Here is a 20,630-nt window from a genome sequence, read left to right on the forward strand (position 1 = left end):
TTATTAACATTTCTATTCTGTTTTTTTGGGGTTCTGGCTACAGTTCATGTGGCAGAACTTTCGGTTATACCATAATACTATGATCATCTGTAGGCCTGTCTGTACTGTGGGTCATTTCAAATGAAAGGTAACTGGAAGAGGAAACGTCAGCTTGTAAAAAATCTCTCCTAAAACTTTAGCAGGCCTTTTTTCTTTTCCAAATAACCTCTACATGTGGACGCTTTCCCCTCCATCAGCACCGCTCTGCCTCTATCCTGTCCAGGCATTTCTCTCCCGGAGGAGGCAGCGAGCATCCGTCATGTGACTCAGCGTCCACCAATCGCGTTACAGCAATCTAACTTTTGTGATAAGGGGATCTCAGTAAAGAGCGGGCGGACTGAGGAGTTTCACTCTCTTCATGGTCATCTTCACTCACGTATTGCGCACTGTCCTGCGGCTGGCTCTGAGAGCAGCATAGTTATAGACAGTGAACACGCGGATTTGTAGCGGTCTTTTTTATTTTGTCCTCCCCAGCAGCCCACGCGAGGCTGCAGCGACAGCTACACTCAGGTTTAACTGCAGACAATCATCAGTGACTGGCCGCTGTCTGCTGTTCAGATGCTGGGAGATAAGGCTCACGGTAAGTCTCACTATTTCACGGCGTGTTTTTAAGTGTCCGTGATAGATGTGATAATTACAGTATTAATGTGTGAGGCAAAAAAACAACAACTAATAATTCATGTGTATGTTGAAACAAAGGCTCAAAAGCCTGAAAATGACTTACAAAAATAAAAGCTATCCCCAACCTGTTGTTTAAATATTAACATGAGTAACTAGCCGAACTAATACGGCATAAATTCCATAATAATTTAGCGTAATTATAGAGCGGTAATTATCTGAAACATAAACCATCTGTTTTTTAAAGTACAGATTATTTAAAAAATAGGCAAAATTTAAGAATGAAAAATAATGTACGCTAAAAATCAGTATCTGTTCAGTGGTAAGCAAATGATGTAGCTCAAACAGAGTTCTAATAGAATCTCTTAATATCACAATGATGTGGCTTCACAAAAAGGCAAGAAATCACAGTCACCTTTTACAATAATGCTTTAAGATTTTCTGTTCATCTACTGACGTCTATTCACACCTGTGCTGATGATGGCGCGCGCACTATTTGATCCTCCAACAACCCGCGTGGCCCAAGGACCGCTTCACTGGGCGGCGGCGCGTGACGCCTCTGTGGCCTGCACATCTGCCGCTGATTACTCACACCGTGCCTGCTCATCAGTTCCATTCAGTTCAATTGAACTCTCTCTTTAATGTGAGGCTTTGTACACAGCAGGGAAAGGTGATGTTTCACGGAGGCTGTTTCTGGACACCGAGCCGAGTTTAGCGCCCCAGTAAGGACCAGCTAATTCTTACTTCTGTCATAATTCTCAGCACGCAGGCTGAACACACGGAGAGACACGTTCTGTCTCTCTCAAATGAAGGCGTCATCTCTCAGAACATCGCATACACAGTGTCGCTGGAAGGCTCTCAAACAACATATTTGAACATCGGCCTGTTTGGTGTGAATCAACGTAAAGCCATCTGAACGGACTTTATCTATACTTGTTCAGAAACAATAGTTTTGCCATTGTAATATGAGGTAGCCTTACAGATCCACAGTCTGATGAGAATGTGTGGGGCGGGTTCAAACTGATGGATATATCCTCAAGAAAACAACGTAAATACATTCATGTGGATATTAATGTTTAATTCAGCATTTCGCGTAAACAGGTTATAAAGCGTCCCTTTAATTTCCCTTTAAATATCCTAATTTTACCGATTTATTTCAGAGGCTAATTTAAACTTGGTTTGGTTTATCAGAAGTCCACATATGAATCTTAACAACGCCTGTGCAATTTATTGACCATATTCAGTGTGTAAGTGAGGGAGTCCGAATAATCTCGGTCTACAGAGGAAATATCAGCATCAACCCAGACAGGAAAACATTTAGACTGACGTGTTGAGCTCATGATTTTGCCTTATTTGCCTAAATGATTGCTTCATCTGGAAATATAAATCGCTATACTGCATTAATATATCGTGTGAGAAGCATCATAATTATTAATTCGATCAAATTTTATTATGAAAGGAAAATGGCATTTCAAAATACATTTAACGGGAAATAGTTTTTATAAAAATCTGATTTTCTTCTTCTTCTTCATCTTCTTCTTAATGATTTGATTCATTTTCATGTCAGATCAAATTTTATGAAATGAAAAAAAAAGAAAACATCTGGAGATGTGTCGAATACATCAAACAGCATTAAAATAAAGTGAAGGATATCTCGTGAAAACAGAAACAGACGGCACATTATTGTGTAGAAGAAAATTCAGTCAGACATCTGCAAACAAATGATTTAAAGACACTGAAGTGAAAAATAAATAGATTTAAAAGATAAAATAAAACTCGCCTACGGATAATTATGCACGTGGATTTGCAATTTAAACTTAGTGCTCCACTTTGTCTTTGTTGGACGCATGTGTGCGGCGGTGTGTGTGCACGTGTGTATGCAGCAGGTGTGACTTTGAAGGTTATGGAATACACATATGATGAAGACCTGGAAGAGCTGTGTCCTGTGTGCGGAGACAAAGTGTCCGGATATCACTACGGTCTACTCACCTGCGAGAGCTGCAAGGTAACAACACACCGAACATCTACCAAAACACGAGTTACATGAAGAAAAGCGGTATTTTCCCCTGAACCTTGAACGCATCAAATTACGGATCCAACCTTAAACCCTGTAGCTAATGTTCTGTTTCAATCACCCGTTATGCTCGATTATCTACAGCACTGGCTCCGTGCTTTGAGCGCGATTTTCCTCTTTACTTAGGCTCTGACAGGTAATTAAAAAAGGCTAAGTCCCTCTACACTCTCATATATTATAATATTGTTTTTCATAATTATCGGACGTTTATTATGAAATACAAATATTTGAAAACACTTTGAAATATTCCGACGCTTTATTTTGAAAGGCCCCGGTTTGTATCTTAAATATGATTTTAAAAAAACATACACTCTCAGCTGTTCGCTGCTCTGTTGTAACGTGCCGTCTGTTTATCAGGGCTTCTTCAAGAGGACCGTCCAGAACAACAAGAGGTACACCTGTGCGGAGAACCAGGAGTGTAAAATAGACAAAACCCAGAGGAAGAGGTGTCCGTTCTGCCGCTTCCAAAAGTGCCTCAGCGTCGGGATGCGGCTAGAAGGTACAGTTCACTGTATACAACCCGCTATTAAAATAGACAATAATAATAATAATAATAATAATAATAATCATCATCATGATAATCATAATAAATTAACCGATATTATATTATTTGGGAGAATAAAAAACAAGGATTTTATTTTTGCAATTCTTGGATATTTCTTGGTGTACTGTATTTTAATTGCAAGAGTAAGTGTAAAAATAAATCTGTATCCATTCTTAATTTTTTTTTATTTATTTATTATGATTATTGTTGTCAAAACCATATAAATATATCTTTGTTTCTGGGCTGGTGGCTCTTAAGTTGTTAGGGATGAGATTAATTCCCAGACAGCAGTGCAGGAAAGCACCTGCTTCCGTAGCAGAAAAAAAGGACACATTCTTGACTCACTGATAAAACCCTGGAGACTCCCCTGTTTTAAATCAAAAGCTCTATTTAGGCTACAAGAAGGAGGAGAGCTGCACAGACTCTGGGGAATCTTCTCAGCCCTAAAAAGGGAAGCAAAAATGGCCAGCATGCCTGTTATTTACTTTGTTGGAAAAGGGTTAGGCTTTACTCTGTGCAGCTCGTGCTCGTGAAGGAGTTTTGCAAAGAGCATCTTGGCAGTGCAGAAAAACTCAGTAGAGTTGCATTTGTAAATGTGTTCCACCTTTCCTCTCTTGTGTGACAGCGGTGCGCGCAGACCGCATGCGTGGGGGGAGGAATAAATTTGGCCCCATGTACAAGAGAGACCGGGCCTTAAAGCAGCAGAAGAAGGCTTTGATACGATCCAATGGCTTCAAGCTGGAGAGCGCGGCTCCACCACCGACCTCTCCTCTGCAGACTGACTACACCTTCACTGGCACCCTGCACAGCCTGCCCACTATCTCCAAAAGTCTGCTCCCCTCCACCCCGAGCTCCATCGCCCCCACAGACTACGAGGCCAACCTCTATGGACCCCCGTCCCTGGGCATGGCCATGCAGTCCCACGTGCCCCTCACCACCCAGTACCAGTACACGGCCTTCCCCGGCAGGGCCATTAAAGCCGAGTGTCCTGACTACACCAGCTCCCCTGAGTCTCTGACAGGATACCCCTACCCTGACATGTACCCCTCCGCCTCGCCGCAGCCGCCCAGCCTGCCCCCCCTGGTCCTGGAGCTGCTGCGCTGCGACCCAGACGAGCTGGTGGTGCAGAATAAGATCGTGGCTCACCTGCAGCAGGAACAGAGCGGCCGCGGCCGCTTGGACAAGCCCAGCACCTTCAGCCTCATGTGTCGCATGGCAGACCAGACCCTGTTCTCCATAGTGGAGTGGGCTCGCAGCTGCATCTTCTTCAAGGAACTCAGGGTGAGTCCCAAACCTGTTTTCTATTTCCTCATACTCACACAGGAGGCATGCATTCACTCCAGCTGCTGCAGACAAATATCCCATGTAACTATTATTTATTGATGTTAAACTGAAGTGAAATGAGAAAGCTTTGCTGTGGCACTCTTCCATTAACCCTGCTTTATACACATTCGTACATACATTTTTATATCACACCTTATTAATTGCGAGGTTTTGTGACATTTTTTTGTGGCACTACAACAAAATGATTATTATTTTTTTTGATAAGAATTAATTTGCTGCTCAATAAGAAAACAAATGTAAAATCTCCTGTGTGAATACAAAGGACAAACACAGACGCGGGAATCCATTGAAAAACAGTGAATTATTTATTGTGCACATCTCGTTTGACAGCACACGTTTTTCTTTTCTATTTAACTGTGGGAGGTTAAAGCTTTGGATCCTGAAAGGCCCCGTTCTCTTTCTCTCAGACCACAACAGACGGGGTCAAATTTAGTCAGATTAGCTGTCATGTTCCTGAAGATCAAAAGCCTCAAGTGTCGCCTCTCAAACAGTAAACGAGCGCCCCATGAAGAAAAATCTGGTGGGGAAATTGCACCGTTTTCTCAGGTTGAACATAAACAAGCAAAAGAAGCTTCTGAAAAGCAAAATAAAAACGAAGGCCTGAAAATAGATCACTCATGGTTGTACAGCTTCAGCAAGGACGTGTCATCCTGTTCTTCCTTTTTGTCCTTCTTTCTGTTTAATTGGTTACTTTTCTCTGACATCATTTCATCGCACTAAAATAAAAATAGCATCGTTCCAATGAAATTTGCTTTGCTCGAAATGAATAAGAAATGTAGTTTATAGACGAGCTGGCCTGTTTTAGGTCTGCGCTAATACAGTTCACAGGCTTACAGGCTCTTTCAGTTTGAAATAAATGAATGCACAGTTGATGTAAATGAGTCATAACCCCAACAGCAGTGGGCAGCAGCTGCTTCTTATGTTCTACAAATCACCTCACAGAGATTATAAAACCTGCCTGAGGTAGTAAATGTAGATGTTGTGGCTGATGTAAACTGCGATGGATTACCTAACAGGTGTTTGCGAGTGAGCTTTTATACATTAAGCTAATGAGCGAGACCGGAAGGGGAAACATTCGGTCTTCTTGATAATTACAGTCTAATAAAACAATGTGCAGCAACATCTCTCGCTGTGTTTTAAGGTGGGGATTCTGCAGTGTTCATTGTTCACAAGGTTTCTACCTGGAGCCAAACAGTTTTCCTCCTCTCTCAAACAAACAGACAATATTAAGATTAATAAATTAAAACACTGCCTAAAACAGTTTCATTTTCAAAGCAGTCTCTTTGACGCTCTTTACTCGGGCTCCAGGTGCTGAGAGTTGTTAACAAAGCTCAGCTTGTTTCTCTGAAAAATCTCAGATATCTGAAACCTAAATAAAAAGTTAAAAACGAGCAGGAACGAATGTGACAGCTTGTGACTTCAAACTGTAACACTGCAGCTACTGCCTTTGTTTGATCCGTCTATATCAAGTAAAAACGTCCAAAGTTTAATTCAGTCCTGTATCAAGATCACCCAACCTGACTGCATCACATGCATTCATGTATGTGCTTTATGTTGGTTATACGCTCATATGAACACACGTTGTGTTCAGTAATGATAAAGAGATGTGAGATGTGTGTTTCTATGCATAATCTAAAATACTAAGTCACTGCGATGATTCTTGTTTTAGCAGTGCGGTGGAAAACATTTGGCCTTGTAAGGGTAATTATTCTGTGCTGTGTGTCCTCAGTGCTGAACAGTAGCTGATCAGACCACACACACACACACACACACACACACACACGCACACACCCCTGGGGATAATGATCGAACATATATCACTGTCCCGCTCCATCATCTCCAGGCCTGTGCTGGTCTCTGTGAGCTGTGCAGACACGCTGCAGTGTTTGACAGACTGGATGATTTAGTGAAACAGTCAAAGTCTCATGCTGGAGAAATCAATGCTGTTGCTCCTACTGACAATATGGCTGAATACACACAAAGCTCCCAATGAAAATGGAGGATTATAATTCTTCAGGTCGGTTACACAACAATGAAAATATTACCTTCCTCAGTGAGTCATGATATAATCTGTCTGCGCCGACAAACAAACATCTGCCAACAAGCCATGGTCAAACTGATTCAACCAATTAAACAGTTTAAGTCGACAAAAGCGTGATTGTGGCCTTGGTGAGATATGGTGAGATTCCTCCTGTCTTTTGATTGAATGCAGTTTATTTACTCTGGTATATTCACTGCAGGTCTGCTGCTTTCCTGCTTCAGCTCACTCACCCTGTCATTCTGGCTCGGACATGTGGTCACTTCTGATATTTTACCGTTTTAATGTGCGTGCTCACGATCAGTACTGTACACCGTCTGCTCAGTGGTGAAACTCTGCTACATGTGGTTCTGTGGCTCAGTGGTAGAGTCGGTTGTCTTTCATTCGGAAGGTCGGAGGTTCGATCCCCAGCTCCCTCAGGCTACATGTCGAAGTGTCCTTGGGCAAGACACTGAATCCCAAATTGCTTGGTAGGAATGTGTTATCTGATTGACAGCTGGGCACTTTCGGTAGCAGCCTCTGCCATCAGTGTATGAATGTGTGTGAATGGGTGAATCTGACATGTAGTGAAAAAGCAGCTTTGAGTGGTCGCAAAGACTAGAAAAGTGCTATATAAGTGCAGTCCATTACCTTTGGTCCGATTTTATCTTTTTTCTCTATTTCTGTATTTTTCTATTTCTGTATTTTACGGATTTAGGGGTTTAAATGAATAAGCGGTGTAAAAGATTTAAGAACTGCCCCCGTAGTTTTCAGTAAATAGTAGATGAGATGCCAGACAAGTGAATTGAATTTCCCTTTGGGGATCAATACAGTTATTGTTATTGTTATTGTTATTGGCTTTATAAGTACAGTCCATTTACCATCCATTTACATGTGCTGCAGACAGTGCAGAGATGGAGCTAGATCCTGCGGACTGGCTGGGTGATGACACCATTTTGAAATCACAGCAAGCATGTGTTTCTGCATTAAAAGTTGTAATTATCAGAAAACATATATCTTTGATAGTTCCATATCCAGGGATAATATCGGCCAGCTGATAGATCTGTCGAGCTCTTGGGTTCTTTGTTTTCACCAAAAAGGCAACAGCAGAGTGACGCAGATGCCTCTCTGAACAGCAGCATGGACAGAACAGCAGTGTGATGCAGTAACACTGATCTGCTCTCTGTGTCCTAACACCAAACCAGAATAAAGCTGACAGAAAAAAAGATGATTGTATTGTTATTTTCTGGGAACGTTGAGGAGGATTAGTCTTTTTTTTTTTACTTTGTACCTTCTCATCCTCTTCACAGAAACAAAGAGCACATTGTTGTTCTGATGAGATTTGTTGCATCTTCTCAGACTAACATCAACAAGGTATCTTTACGCTTCCAGTGTTTGAGGGATACTTTGCCAAAATCACCTCTTCAGAATCAGGGAAATGGTAAATTAAGAAATCAAATATATATACACATATTACTAACAAATCCCTATATAATCCTCTTCAACCACACAGAGTCCTTATGCCCTTATGTCTCCCAGTTGTACTTGCAGGTTGTGATTTGAAGTCTTCTGTCAGAAGCATCTACAGTGCCTGCATGTTAGCATGACTGCAGCTCAAACATCAACCATACGCAGTTATTAAATCACTGAACAAACAACTAAACACATGCCATCAGTAACAAATGATTGTGAACTCACTCTTTTCTTTATGTCTGAAGGTATCATGTAACACGGTTACCTTCTGTCTCTTTGAACTTATTCAAACTTTTTTTTATTCTGGCTAAGATGCAAACATAACTGCTTCCATGTGCAGAAAGGATCAGTCCACAGTGTTTTTAACATAACGAGTATTAAGTACAAACAAGTTGTGGAATTGCTGCATTAAATTCATCTGTCAGCTGTGAAACTGGCTGCAATGGCTGCTACTTAACCCTTGATTCTCCCATTCAAAATGTAGCCAATAACAATAACAATAACTGTATTGATCCCCAAAGGGAAATTCACTTGTCTGGCATCTCATCTATTTACTGAAGAAAACTATGGAGGCAGTTCTTAAAACTTTTACACCTCTTATTCATTTAAACCCCAAAATACGTAAAATAAATAAATACAAAAATAAAACAAAAAATTACATAAATAGAGAAAAAAAATAAAATCGGACCGAGTTTGAAAACACCTTTATCCCTTTTGGCTGTAGGAGCACTTTGGTTAAGATCAGCGAAGGATTTCTATTTTAGTTAAATGTCACATCCTGTCCCAAAGAGGACACTGATGCCTTCTTTAAATACAAAGCTAAGACCATGATTTTCCCCCTAACATCTACCATCATCTGTCAGCACCATCACATAACCACACAATTATTAAAATCATTTATGTTGGACGGCTGGATAATGTAAGACTTTATTTAAAAAGCCTGCTCATTATGTAAAAGTGGTTTATATAAAATACCTGTCAACTAAAAACAATCTGTCAAACCAAATACTGTTCCAGCCAACAATATTGATACATTTGCAAATGTAATTAATTCCACTGTACTCATTTCAGATGAACGTGCTGTTTTAGTTCTGATAGACTGACTGGATGATTTTATTGTGATGATAGATGATGATTTATTTACCATTGTAGAAAACATCTCGGATCAACATGAACCAAACCAATGGGAATCAAATCTCTGGATTGTCTCTCTTATTTCAAAATAAAAACATTTTTTATTTTGCATTAATGCCTTCCAATAAATACCTGCAGGCTGTGGAGCATGATGGTACAAAACGGCCACATCCAGTTTGTCCTCACAATAACATCTGTGTGGCCTTATTGTGCGCCTTCAGAACCTTGTGTATTTCTGACGCATTTCTGTTGAGAGTCAGACCATTTTAATGCGCACAGGACAGCCAACATGAACAGTGAGAACAAAGCTTGCATATTTGCCAGGAAAGCCTCACACAGCCGGAGCTGTTTCCCTGCACTGGATAATTACATTCCATGTAGCCGATAACGGGGAAATGTGGGCTCTCCGCTGCATCTCCGCGCTGCACTCGTCTACATTGTTGTTAAATTGTGAACAGAATGGAAGCTATTGATTGCTGCAGTTCACGAGAGGTGGCCTTTGTCCTGCCTATGATTGACCTCCCATTCACCTGTTGAACATGGAAGATGTTTCTGAGGAAGTGTACACAATGAACATCATAAATGTTCAGCTGCCAGAGCCACTATACTTGAGGGAGTCAATTAAAAAAACATCTCTGAGAAGAGTTTGAAGAGTTTAGCCCAAAAATAAGATGTAACAGATATCTTACTCTGAGCTGCAAAATGATGCACTGTGGGGAATTAGACAAACAGTTAAAATAATGGAATTTATACAAAATATTGATTCACGAAATATTAGATTTTTCTGTATCTAAGACTTGTTAAATAATAACTTCTGCTGGTGACATTCCCCCTTTTTTTTCCTTTTTTTTTTTTTACATGTAGAGAGTTCATTTTGTCTGTTGACCACACTTATATATTTATACACTCCCACTGTCATTCTAACAATGTATTTGAACACAGTGATGAGTTGGCTTAATAGATATACATTCAGGGAGGTGAGCTTGTGATGCATCAGCCCGACTGATATGGGATTCTTGAAACGCTAAAGATTTTAGAAATTCACTGATACCCATAGATTATAAAAGAGGTTTTCAATGCGGATTGTACACCAATACATGCAGAAAAATGTCCCCAGTTATACATTGTTAACCAGTTTCAGCTTGGACCAGCATCTGCTCAGCTGTGATGCTCTGCCACATGTGCTGCAGACAGTGCTGAGAGGATTGTTAACTTGGAGTCGACACATGCTCTGCCCTGCAAAGTACACCATGCTAACCATTGTCTTTTGCATTTTATGTTCTTTAAAAATGTTGTCGGCGTGTATTTGAAAACACATACATTGATATCAGTGTATCAGTAATACACACAATGTTATATCGGCCCGATATGTGTCTGCTGAATACGTAGGTCTGTTGCATGTTCTCATTTCTTGTATTTCTGCTGTTCGAACTGGGCTGATTGATGAGCTTCAGCACAGGATACGTTTGTTTTGATGCGTTAGCTAGTTTGCCTTCAGCTTGTCCGGTGGTAACCAGATTGGAGCAGTTCATTATGGCTTTCACTCATTTTTATCTCTAAACATTGCTTAGCTTATATCTGCTGCTGCTGCTTGAACAAATACTGAAAATTCTGTGCTTTGCAGCACTCAGAGCTCTCTGAACAACACGCCCACTGAATACACAGCTACAGGTACACAGAAAGAAAGGAGACACTTGTTATGCATGGTTTAGCATTTAGATGCACATATTTAGCCGGATTCCTCAAAGTATCAGGAATTGATTTGTTTGTCGAGCCTTGGTGAGTGCGTGAGGACTTTTTCCACACAGCAGGTGAAATCAGGACTGAGACTGAGATTGTTCTTTCTGGTCTGTTTTGCAGGCAGAGTTGCTACAAAGGATGTATTTACTGTAAATCTGGAACATGATGGGAGAGTCTCAGTTTTGATAGGTGCAGACTGTGCTGCAAATAACCAGGTCTGGCTGCTACTTTGTTTTTTCACCACAATTAATTTCTAAAGGTTACTAATATTAATATATTACATTTGTGTCAAAGGTGCCAATTCCAGACTATTCTGATCATATGAAATGTTAATAATAAAACCCACCTCTGTTGCTTAAAAAGTACCAACAATAAAAACAAGCAAATTTCCCCCTTCAGAACACGTCTCTGCCGTCGTTTAGCGGCAACTTGTTGAAGCTTAGCTTGAAATGTAGTGATTAGTGGTAGTAACGTTAACGTTAGTAGTCAGTCGTGAGTTTGCAAAAATTACGATGACGGTTACAGCTAGCTCAGGCATTGCAGAAGTGGTTGCCATGGTTGCACATAATGATATGCGTAGCGTCACCCCGTCCATTAGCGGGAGTGGCTCCTTTGTTTGTGACGTCTCAAACCTGCCAATCTGAAAACGTGTTGTTCAGCCTGTCCTTGGTACACTGCAGTTTAAAAGCAGACAGGCCCAGCCATGGAGATGACTGCTGTTGTTGTCCCTGATATGTCTCGTAGCACATGAAGAACACCACATGGAGATGTTTACAAGGTTAAACATTTTAACTGGAGGCGGTCTTTAAACATACCTACCTTTAGCATAGCGCCAAAAACAATTGGAAACAGCCAGCTAGGTTGAACTAGTATAAGCATAGAGAAACATAGGGGGTAAAGTCGTGAATATTATTTAACATAGGAATGGTTAATCCAGCTGTATACGTGATGAACGTCACACAGTAAAATCAGCTGTCTGACAGTCTACAGTCTCACCATGTTAAAACGGACCTCTGCTGGCTTATATTTCTGTTTAAACTGATCCAGAATAAAAACTATAATAATTGGAGCATTCATTACGGCTGCTCTCTTTCAGGACATACACTCACTGATGACATCATTGCGTTTCGTTAAGTGTTTTTAAACCTGTTGACAAAGCTTGCTGCGGGGGCGGCCGTGATGTCAGAAGATCACTGTTTACATAGCCCTGTTTAAAACCGTGAAAGCCAACGCATACTTTACATAATGTAAGATTGCACAGATTTAACAGCTATGAAACAATTCAAGATACTTCCAGAAGTCAACACAACGAGCCGGACACTGATGTAGGAACTGTGTCTCTTAAAACACTTAAAAATGTGTTCAAACAGGTTCACATGACGTCTGGAGCGCGAGAAGGGTTCTGTCTGAGTTGGTTTGGATCAACATGTTTATGAAACTAAATTTGAAGAAAAATCTAATTTTATTTGTTTATGACACAATTTCACATTCGATCACAACTTTGGGTTAATTGACTTACATAAGCTTTTAGCTTCGATTGTACACATTCTTGTGTTACTTCGCATTTAAAAATACTGCAACATATCCCGTCACAATAAGCAAAAATACCGAGAAGACACAGTTGGACCATTTCTATTTCAAGGTTAAAGTTTTCTTAAAAATATGAATCACAATAAGACAGTTTCATGAGCTGCCGTATCGGGCAAATTATTAAAAAGAAATAATAAATTAAATACCAATGTGTACAAATGTGAAAACCAGTTTAAGCCCTGTAATGCAGTTGATTCGTCCAAAGAATCTATGTGATGAAAGCAGTTGAAAACATACTGTACACAAAGATTGGTCATTGGGAATAACAACATAATGATCAGTTGAGCGATTCACACTCACACAGCGCTCAGGACCAACAATCTCACACACTTACTTTACTCTCTGCTGCTATTGGCTCTGCTTCATCATGTTTGTGAGCTCGTCCATACAGCTCTGGAAAAACAATGTGATGAGTAATACTCACGGAGCTCTTCTTCCACAGCTGGCCAGCTGACAGCACCGTCAGCAGCAGCACAGTTCATCTTTAAAGCAGACATAGTATGCACACTTTTTATTTCTGTGATCATCTTCTAAACTGTTACTTCATTACTGTGAGATAGAGTAAATCTCTCAGAGGGAAAACATGACATTTTGACAGGTATATAACCGGATATATGAGTTGAACGAACAGACAGAGACGTTATGTTGCAGATTACATGAAGCCCCTCTCCCCACGTTCAGCTCGCTAAAGGCTTTTTCTCAGTGATTCTTTGGCTGAGTGTCCAACTCCTCTTGGAGAGGAAGCGCAGGAGGTCGCCGAGACCTCTTGCTTCCTTAACCCCCTCCTTTATCACCGTACACCCACACCCCCACCACTGCTCCAGTCAAGATGAGTGTGTGGCCAACAATATTGGACCCTCTCCTCTGCGTCTGATATATAGTTTCATTCAGGTGGACGGTAATTCTGTCAGCTCTGTGTCAGACGAATGTGTGTCTGGGCCTGTTAGCAGCTGCGGCTGCAGAATTACTGGCTGCGTGTCCTTCAGTTTACAGACAATATTGCAACAAGGGGGGGCTCAATCTGAAAACACACACACACACACACACCCATCCCCCAGAGCAGAGCAGATGTGACTGAAAGAGGTGTGTGTGTGTGTGTGTGTGTGTGTGTGTGTGGTGTCGGGAGAGGTGAGCAGGTTGACGAGGTCTGAGAGGATGCTCGTAAATACACTACAGGCCACACTAAACTAGCACCCAAGACATCAGCACACACGTTAACAGATACCAACAAACATCTCTTCATTTCTCTGCTCTCCTGTTTTTTCATCTCCTAATTTCTCATGATCATCACTACATTGTTTGCTGAAGATATAATACATTATCCACTCATGGTAAATAAAGCATTACTGTGAGCAGCAGTGTGTGGTCAAACATCTAAAGATGATGTGTGTGTCTCTCTCTCTCTCTCTCTCTCCCTGTGTGTGTGTGTGTGTGTGTGTGTGTGTTTGCTTCCTGAAGGTGGGAGATCAAATGAAGCTGCTCCATAACTGCTGGTCTGAACTTCTGGTCCTGGATCACATTTTCAGACAAGTGCAGCACGGACAGGAAGACAGTATCCTGCTGGTGACCGGCCAGGAGGTAACACCTCCCTCACACCACTTCCCATCAGCCCCGTGCACTGTGTGCTTCATTCAAAATGTGCTTTAAGACGGGCTCTTTTCCAGATCTTTGAAGTCATTTGTGTTTCAGATGAAAAAGCAGTGCTTCTGAATTTACACTGAAGGTATATTAGGTTATTAAATGCAAAAAATTATGTATACTGTGTATAATGATTAGGTATTAGCAGCTCTGCAATGCATGATGACCATACACAGTTATAGCTACTAATTTCTAATAAGATTTTACAGACTCATTTCAGAACAACATGACATGTTCTTACAAGCAAAGTCTGCAGGGACCCCAAACCCCTCACGCTAACTCACTTTATCTATTTCATTTTGATAAAAACAATTATGACACTAAAGCACATTTTTATCTGTCACAAGAAGAAGCTTGCAGTTGTTCAGTTTTCATGACAACCACAGACAAAGATGGCACACATTTAAAAAAAATGGAAAGGCATGGTCCCTCTGTGACAACTGAGCCAGACATTTTGACTTTTTCTCCATGTGTTGATTTTATTGTTGGCATTTTGACTTCATACTGAAAAGTTTGACTTTACTTGAAACATTTTGACTTTTTTTTGCACAATTATTGTGGGACATTTTCCGGTGACTTTTTGACTGTATTTAAAATGATTCGACTTTACTCTCCATATTTTGACTTAATTCTCACAATTTTATAACTGACTTTAAAACACTGAACTTTATTATCAACTTAATTCTCGAAATTTGGACTCTAATTTCTAAATTGCAAAGGAAAAAATGTGATTTATTTATTGATTTAGTTATATAATACGTGCCAGTAATACCAAAGGCCACTCAGCAGTCTTATGAATATAATAGGACTTAGAAAATAACCAGTAGTCTGTTTTCAGGTGGAGTTGTCGTTCATCCTGTCTCAAGCCGAGGCCACTCTGTCCGCTCTGGTCCAGAGAGGTCAGGAGCTGGCGGCGAGGCTGCGGGCGCTGCAGGTGGACCGCAGAGAGATCGCCTGTCTGAAATTCCTGCTCCTGTTCAACCCCAGTGAGTCTGCCTCGTGTTTGTTCTCCATCACTGCTGATGATTTCTCGTCAGTGATCATCATTAGGCAAAATATGTATTTTAAGACAATAGATGCTGACCAGATCAGAGCTGAGTGAGGTGTACCATAAGGTGCTTAAACAGCTCAAACAGCTTTAATATTTCATACGCAGTATAGAGTCTCTTCCTATCAGCTAATAAATGTGTTTTTAGGGGCCTCAGTTTACATGTGTATCCTGCTGATGATGTTTTCAGAAGAAAGGAAGCTTTGGATGTAAAAATCAATCAGCTTGGTGAGGCTGCAGGGCCATACTGATGCTGTCCTTTAGCGGAATTTGAATAGCAAGACTGACATTTTAATGAAAAAATCTCACAATTGCAGATTATCTGTGGTACCTATTTATCTGTGAGGTTACAAGTGTTTTCCAAACTGGCCTTTTTTCCCTCCAATAAATTCACTTAATTAAATTTCTGGGGTTGACAAAAGCCAATATTAACAAAGACATCCTCCTCCATTGTCCACTAATGGCATTCAAAAGAAGCGTAATGGATGGCTCTATCATTCGATGGCAGGATCGACATTCATGCGGCGGTTTGTGCAGATGGAGAGAGCATAGATGTGGCTTGCCCAGATTCCCAGAAGTGTTTGCTGTTTAGCGCTGGCGGAGCAGGAACAAAGAGCTTTTGAATGGTGAGAGCACTTGTCATAGGCAGAAAATATTTGCTGTCTTTGCCTGTGGCTGCTTTGCTCTCGCTCTGCCTCGTCTTCAGAGTCAGGTTTTTCGGGGGTAATTTAATTGCCCTTAAGCAGTTTGAAAAGATGATTCAGAACATTGATTCAAAAACATTTAATTACTGTGTGAATGGATTCTCAGCGCTGGGCTCAGCTGATGCTGAATACCGGTTTCCCGGAGGGCTTTGCTATTGTCTCACACACACACACACACACACACACACACACACACACACACACACACACACACACACACACACACTCATCCACCCACACATCATGCACTCCCAAATTTCTCACATAAAGTATAGATAGAGTATATACTGGATAGAAGATCCATACTGTAAATGCCACATACAACCGTTGAATGAACGACACAAACATAACGTGTAAGTAATTATAGAATTTCTCTGAATGAATATTTGACAGTAACTATCGGAGCATCTGAGCAGCTTACGTGCAAATATACACATTCACAGTAACTTTGTAATTGTGTTCATATACGATCAGATTAGCAGAATTGTAGTAACATCGACGTTTATTACAGCCCCGTGTGCTCGCTCCGTCTCTGACAATGTGACAGTACCTGTTTAAACACACATGAGAAGCTTTGTTTGTCATCAGAGGTGAACATCAGCCTGACGTATCTCGTATCTTCTGACAGTTTGGCATCGCTACTAGAAATGAGCAGGAAGCTCTGAGTGTGAGCCACATGCAGCAGATTCTTATTCCCCTCACTGAGTCTGGTTTGTCCTTTGTGCGTGTGTGTGTGTGTGCAGTTGTGAAGCTGCTGGAGGACCAGGCGTTTGTTGAGGGCGTCCAGGAGCAGGTGAATGGGGCTCTGCTGGAGTACACTCTGTCCACATACCCTCAGTTCCAGGAGAAGTTCAGCCAGCTGGTCGTGCGGCTGCCGGAGCTGCGCTCGCTCAGCACGCAGGCCGAGGACTACCTGTGCTACATGCACCTGAGCGGGGAGGTGCCCTGCAACAACCTGCTCATCGAGATGCTGCACGCCAAGCGAGCCTGTGTGTGAGGGATGCTCCAGCGTCATGTGTTGTTTCTCTAGGTGGGAGTGTGTGTGTGTGTGTGTGTGTGTGTGTGTGTGTGTGTGTGTGTGTGTGTGTGGGAGGGTAAGTGAGAGTGAGTAATGACGAAATGAAATGAAAAGTGAAGATCGACTTAATGGGTCCTCTTTGTGAGGGCTTTTTGAGTCAGAGAGGAGAAATGTTCTTTAGAGTTTGGAAGTATAAACTCCGTCTGTATTCAAGGTAGTCCATGTTTTCATATCCTGCAGAGCTTCTTAAATGTGTCCTTTATCAACTGGATTTTCTGCCCTGCTAAAATTAGATCTGCCTGTACATTTATATTATATCCTTTTTGACCAAATATCACAGACGTCCAAGCTGCCCAGCAAACACTTAGACCAGCCTGTGACATGTCTGTCCACAGCTGATACACACCTTACGCCCACACCTGAAATTCTTTCTGCTTTTAATGCCGTTTCAAACATGGCTTTGATGTTGAAGCCACACAGTCTCTCTCACAGGTGGTCAATAGAGCAGCTTGTTCAGCGGCCCTACCATTCAAAATATGACAAGTTCCCCTCTATGACAGATGTACACCTGCAGATGGGAGATAACAGACAACAACGTCGGGTTAGAATTTCAAAAAGGTGGCTAACAACTTTTGGACGTGCAACAGTATAAACGTGGTTAACGTCACAAAACAGTTTGGTTACGTATAAGCACTAAAGAGCATTGCGAGTCTTTCACATCTTAAACACTATCTGAGTGAGAACAGGTCGACACCACATGCTAACATGTTGAACACCGTATGAGGGAGCTACTTTGCACTTTTTATTTCACATTTTCTAGCTTCTTTCAGAAATCTAAATTGTTTTGTAAAAAAAAAAGGTGTAATTTTTTATCTGACTGTCAGATGGAAATGTATGATTATAAGGTCACCAATAGATTAGACTGTTATTAAGTAGCTTACCTGAAAGCAGATGACACCTCGACTAATATCAAACATTTTTCTACACATTTTCTTTTCTGCTTTTTGTCACCAACCTGACGGAAAACCTAAATATGATCGATGACAGGTTCAATAAAGTTTTGTTTTATTTAATTAGATATTAATATATTGATGTATATCAAAGCCAGACAAGATAAGAAAACACATTCTTATTCAGCTACTCTCAAACCTTCCCAAGAGAAACAGCACTGACAGGGACAGAGCGACAGACGGGACGTAGAGATACAAATAAAGAAAAGGAGGACATACAAGCAAAGATTAAAAGACAGAAAAAATGTGCTGTAAAAATCTGAGCAAACAAGGGCGAGGAGGAGGGGAAAGTCACATACATGTAAAAAAGATAAGGAGGAATACAGAAGAAAAACAGTCTACTGTCTTTGAGAGAAAAATAAAAGGAAATATCTGTAAATGTTTTGACACAGCGCCGACAGAGAAGTCACAGGAGATAAAAGATGTGTCTGCCAACCTTTAGTTTCAGGTTCCTGTTTGACAGAGAAACAGAGGACCCTGAAACATGGAGCTGTTGATGTTCACACTCACACTGTGTCACTTCTCAACACACTGAACTGTGTGATCTCAGCGTTTGAAGCTTAGACTTAGAACATCTATCAGCACAAGAGAAATGAGGGTTTAACCTACTCCCCAATTATATTTATATTGAAAAAAAACCCTTAATATTTCAGGTGGCATTCAAAATGTATCTTCTGTTTCAAAGAGGGCCAATTCATTTATTCTGTCATTCTAACACAACCAATCACAAGCTCCAGGAGGACTATGTCTCATAGGTCTCATGTAAGGTCTCCTTGAGGACCTTGGGTAGTTTAGAATAAAAGCAGAGATCCTCTGTGATTGGAATCATGTGCTAATCTGCCATTTCTGTCATTGGTAAAGCAAAGACCTCACTGCATATTACCTGCAATATTTAGAGGTCATGTGATAATACAAGTTTGTGCATCTCTGTAATTGGTTGTTTTCTTTGCATCTGTTTTCTGCTATTTTGTGTGCAAATTCAGGCAGCTCATGTAACTACACATCATAGAGAACAATTCGGAGAAAAAGCAAGCCCAAATTCATCAGAGGAGCGACACCTCAAAATGATCGCATGGATGCTTTAAGAAATGTTTTTCAATCGTCACTATGTGGTAGACTATAACATCAGGAAACAAATCATGTCCGAATAAATCTCCTCTCATCGCGTGCAAATGACCCACAAGACAAACAGTTTGTAAATGACATGACGTCCCGGGGAAATACTGGGCACATGCAAAATATGGATTTGGTCAATTTAGAACAACACACTGCAGGAGTGGCCTCAATCTCATCCTAATGAACATTTCTGACAACATTTCTCATGACTGTTGCTGGGTAGCTACCTGTGTGGGCGTCTCTTATCTTAAACCTGCAGAGCTCTGATTGGTCGATTGTTATTCAAACTGCTGAAACGAACAATCAGTGAGCACAACAGCAGGATATTTGAAAATGAGTTTTTTTTTTTTTTCAACCAATTTATGTCCAGTATAAATATCTGAATAAATAACCAAGATGAAGCTTAATCCAGATTTGTGTTGCTGTGGAGTCACCAAACTCTCCAATCACGATTCCTGTGTATTGTATACTTTTTAAGACACCAGTTAGTAACACTGCCGGCCTTATCAGCCCCATACACAGTATCACTAAGCTGAACTTTGGCTCTGAAACACTGGCCTGTGTGTTTGTAGCAGTCAGTGTTTCTTCTCAGATTTGTAAGAGTGACACCCCTTTTTATAAAGCACATGACTCTCAGCAATGACGACAATGTACCTGATGTTGACTGTCACTGTCAGAGCAGTCAGAGCAGTGTTTGTAATATTGTGCAGCTCAACTGTCTCACTGTGGACATCTCAAATCATTCCTTGTTCATGCATTGATGTGTCAGGGTCCGCCATTACAAAGTATTGTAGACAATCACTCCGCCTGCCTTAACTTAATGTCTGCCTATAACAAACAAGTGCACACACAGATTTACACACACACGCACACGTTGGTTTTCCATTCGAGACAGCTGCGTGTTTTCACCCTGTACAGTATATTTATGTTGTGAAGTGAATATCTACTGCAAGGAGAAGATAACATTTCAACACTAAAAGAGTTCTCTGCTTTATGTTGAGGTCAAATCGCTGATGTTGTGGAGCTGATTCTCTTGATATCGCTTTGTTCCTGCTCTAAGTTCACTCTTTATTTTCCTGTGAGTTGACAGTCCGTCACGTCTTATACTGAAGTGTTTTTTCTCCCCAAAGTGAAAGTGACCAAAACATTTTGTTTTCTTTAAATATATTTTATTGTAATATCATCAAACTAATAAAATTCAGTGAAGAAGAGCTCCACTTGTGTCGGCTATTATTGCATTACAGTCACCATTGTGCACAAATGATGCAAATGGTTGTCATATATACAGGATTGAGTACAGCAGGCATCATGTGACTGTTATTCAGTCTCGTCTGACGTCATCATTCACACCAGTTAGATTCTACAACACGAAGCATTCCTTTGAGAAAGTTGTCATTCAGTGTCTTCAAAATAGACATCAATCTTACAGACACACATGTAGTTTTCCCATGAAAGCATTAAATGATTTGACATTATTTCTTTAGATCCTATGGAGTGAGTACTCTTGAAGCTCTGAAAGGCAA

The 20,630-nt window shown here is 40.9% G+C and overlaps 1 protein-coding gene across 2 annotated transcripts; it reads left to right on the top strand.

The window, feature by feature from the left end:
• Positions 1 to 597: 597 nt before the first annotated feature.
• Positions 598 to 16,960, top strand: nr5a1a (nuclear receptor subfamily 5, group A, member 1a). Of its 2 annotated transcripts, none has more exons than XM_069682648.1 (7): positions 598 to 619; positions 2,541 to 2,662; positions 3,089 to 3,230; positions 3,901 to 4,556; positions 14,032 to 14,151; positions 15,050 to 15,197; positions 16,707 to 16,960. In XM_069682648.1, exons 1-7 carry the CDS (start codon positions 598 to 600, stop codon positions 16,958 to 16,960), a joined length of 1,464 nt encoding a protein of 487 aa, XP_069538749.1. The 2 variants fall into 2 exon arrangements, with proteins under 2 accessions (XP_069538749.1, XP_069538750.1); XM_069682649.1 differs by having other exon boundaries at positions 2,544 to 2,662.
• The last annotated feature ends 3,670 nt before the right edge of the window (positions 16,961 to 20,630 follow it).

This window comes from Semicossyphus pulcher, unplaced genomic scaffold, assembly GCF_022749685.1.
Source record: "Semicossyphus pulcher isolate SPU_LCO1_2020_fin unplaced genomic scaffold, fSemPul1.0.p SCAF_6, whole genome shotgun sequence".
Taxonomy (NCBI): domain Eukaryota; kingdom Metazoa; phylum Chordata; class Actinopteri; order Labriformes; family Labridae; genus Semicossyphus; species Semicossyphus pulcher.

What these genes read in the sequence shown, in the direction of transcription:
- nr5a1a (XM_069682648.1), top strand. Translation starts at nt 598, where the DNA reads ATGCTGGGAGATAAGGCTCACG. An exon ending in TGCTGGTGACCGGCCAGGAG is followed by an intron (nt 14,152 to 15,049) that starts GTAACACCTCCC and finishes GTCTGTTTTCAG; the next exon opens with GTGGAGTTGTCGTTCATCCT. An exon ending in CCTGCTCCTGTTCAACCCCA is followed by an intron (nt 15,198 to 16,706) that starts GTGAGTCTGCCT and finishes GTGTGTGTGCAG; the next exon opens with TTGTGAAGCTGCTGGAGGAC.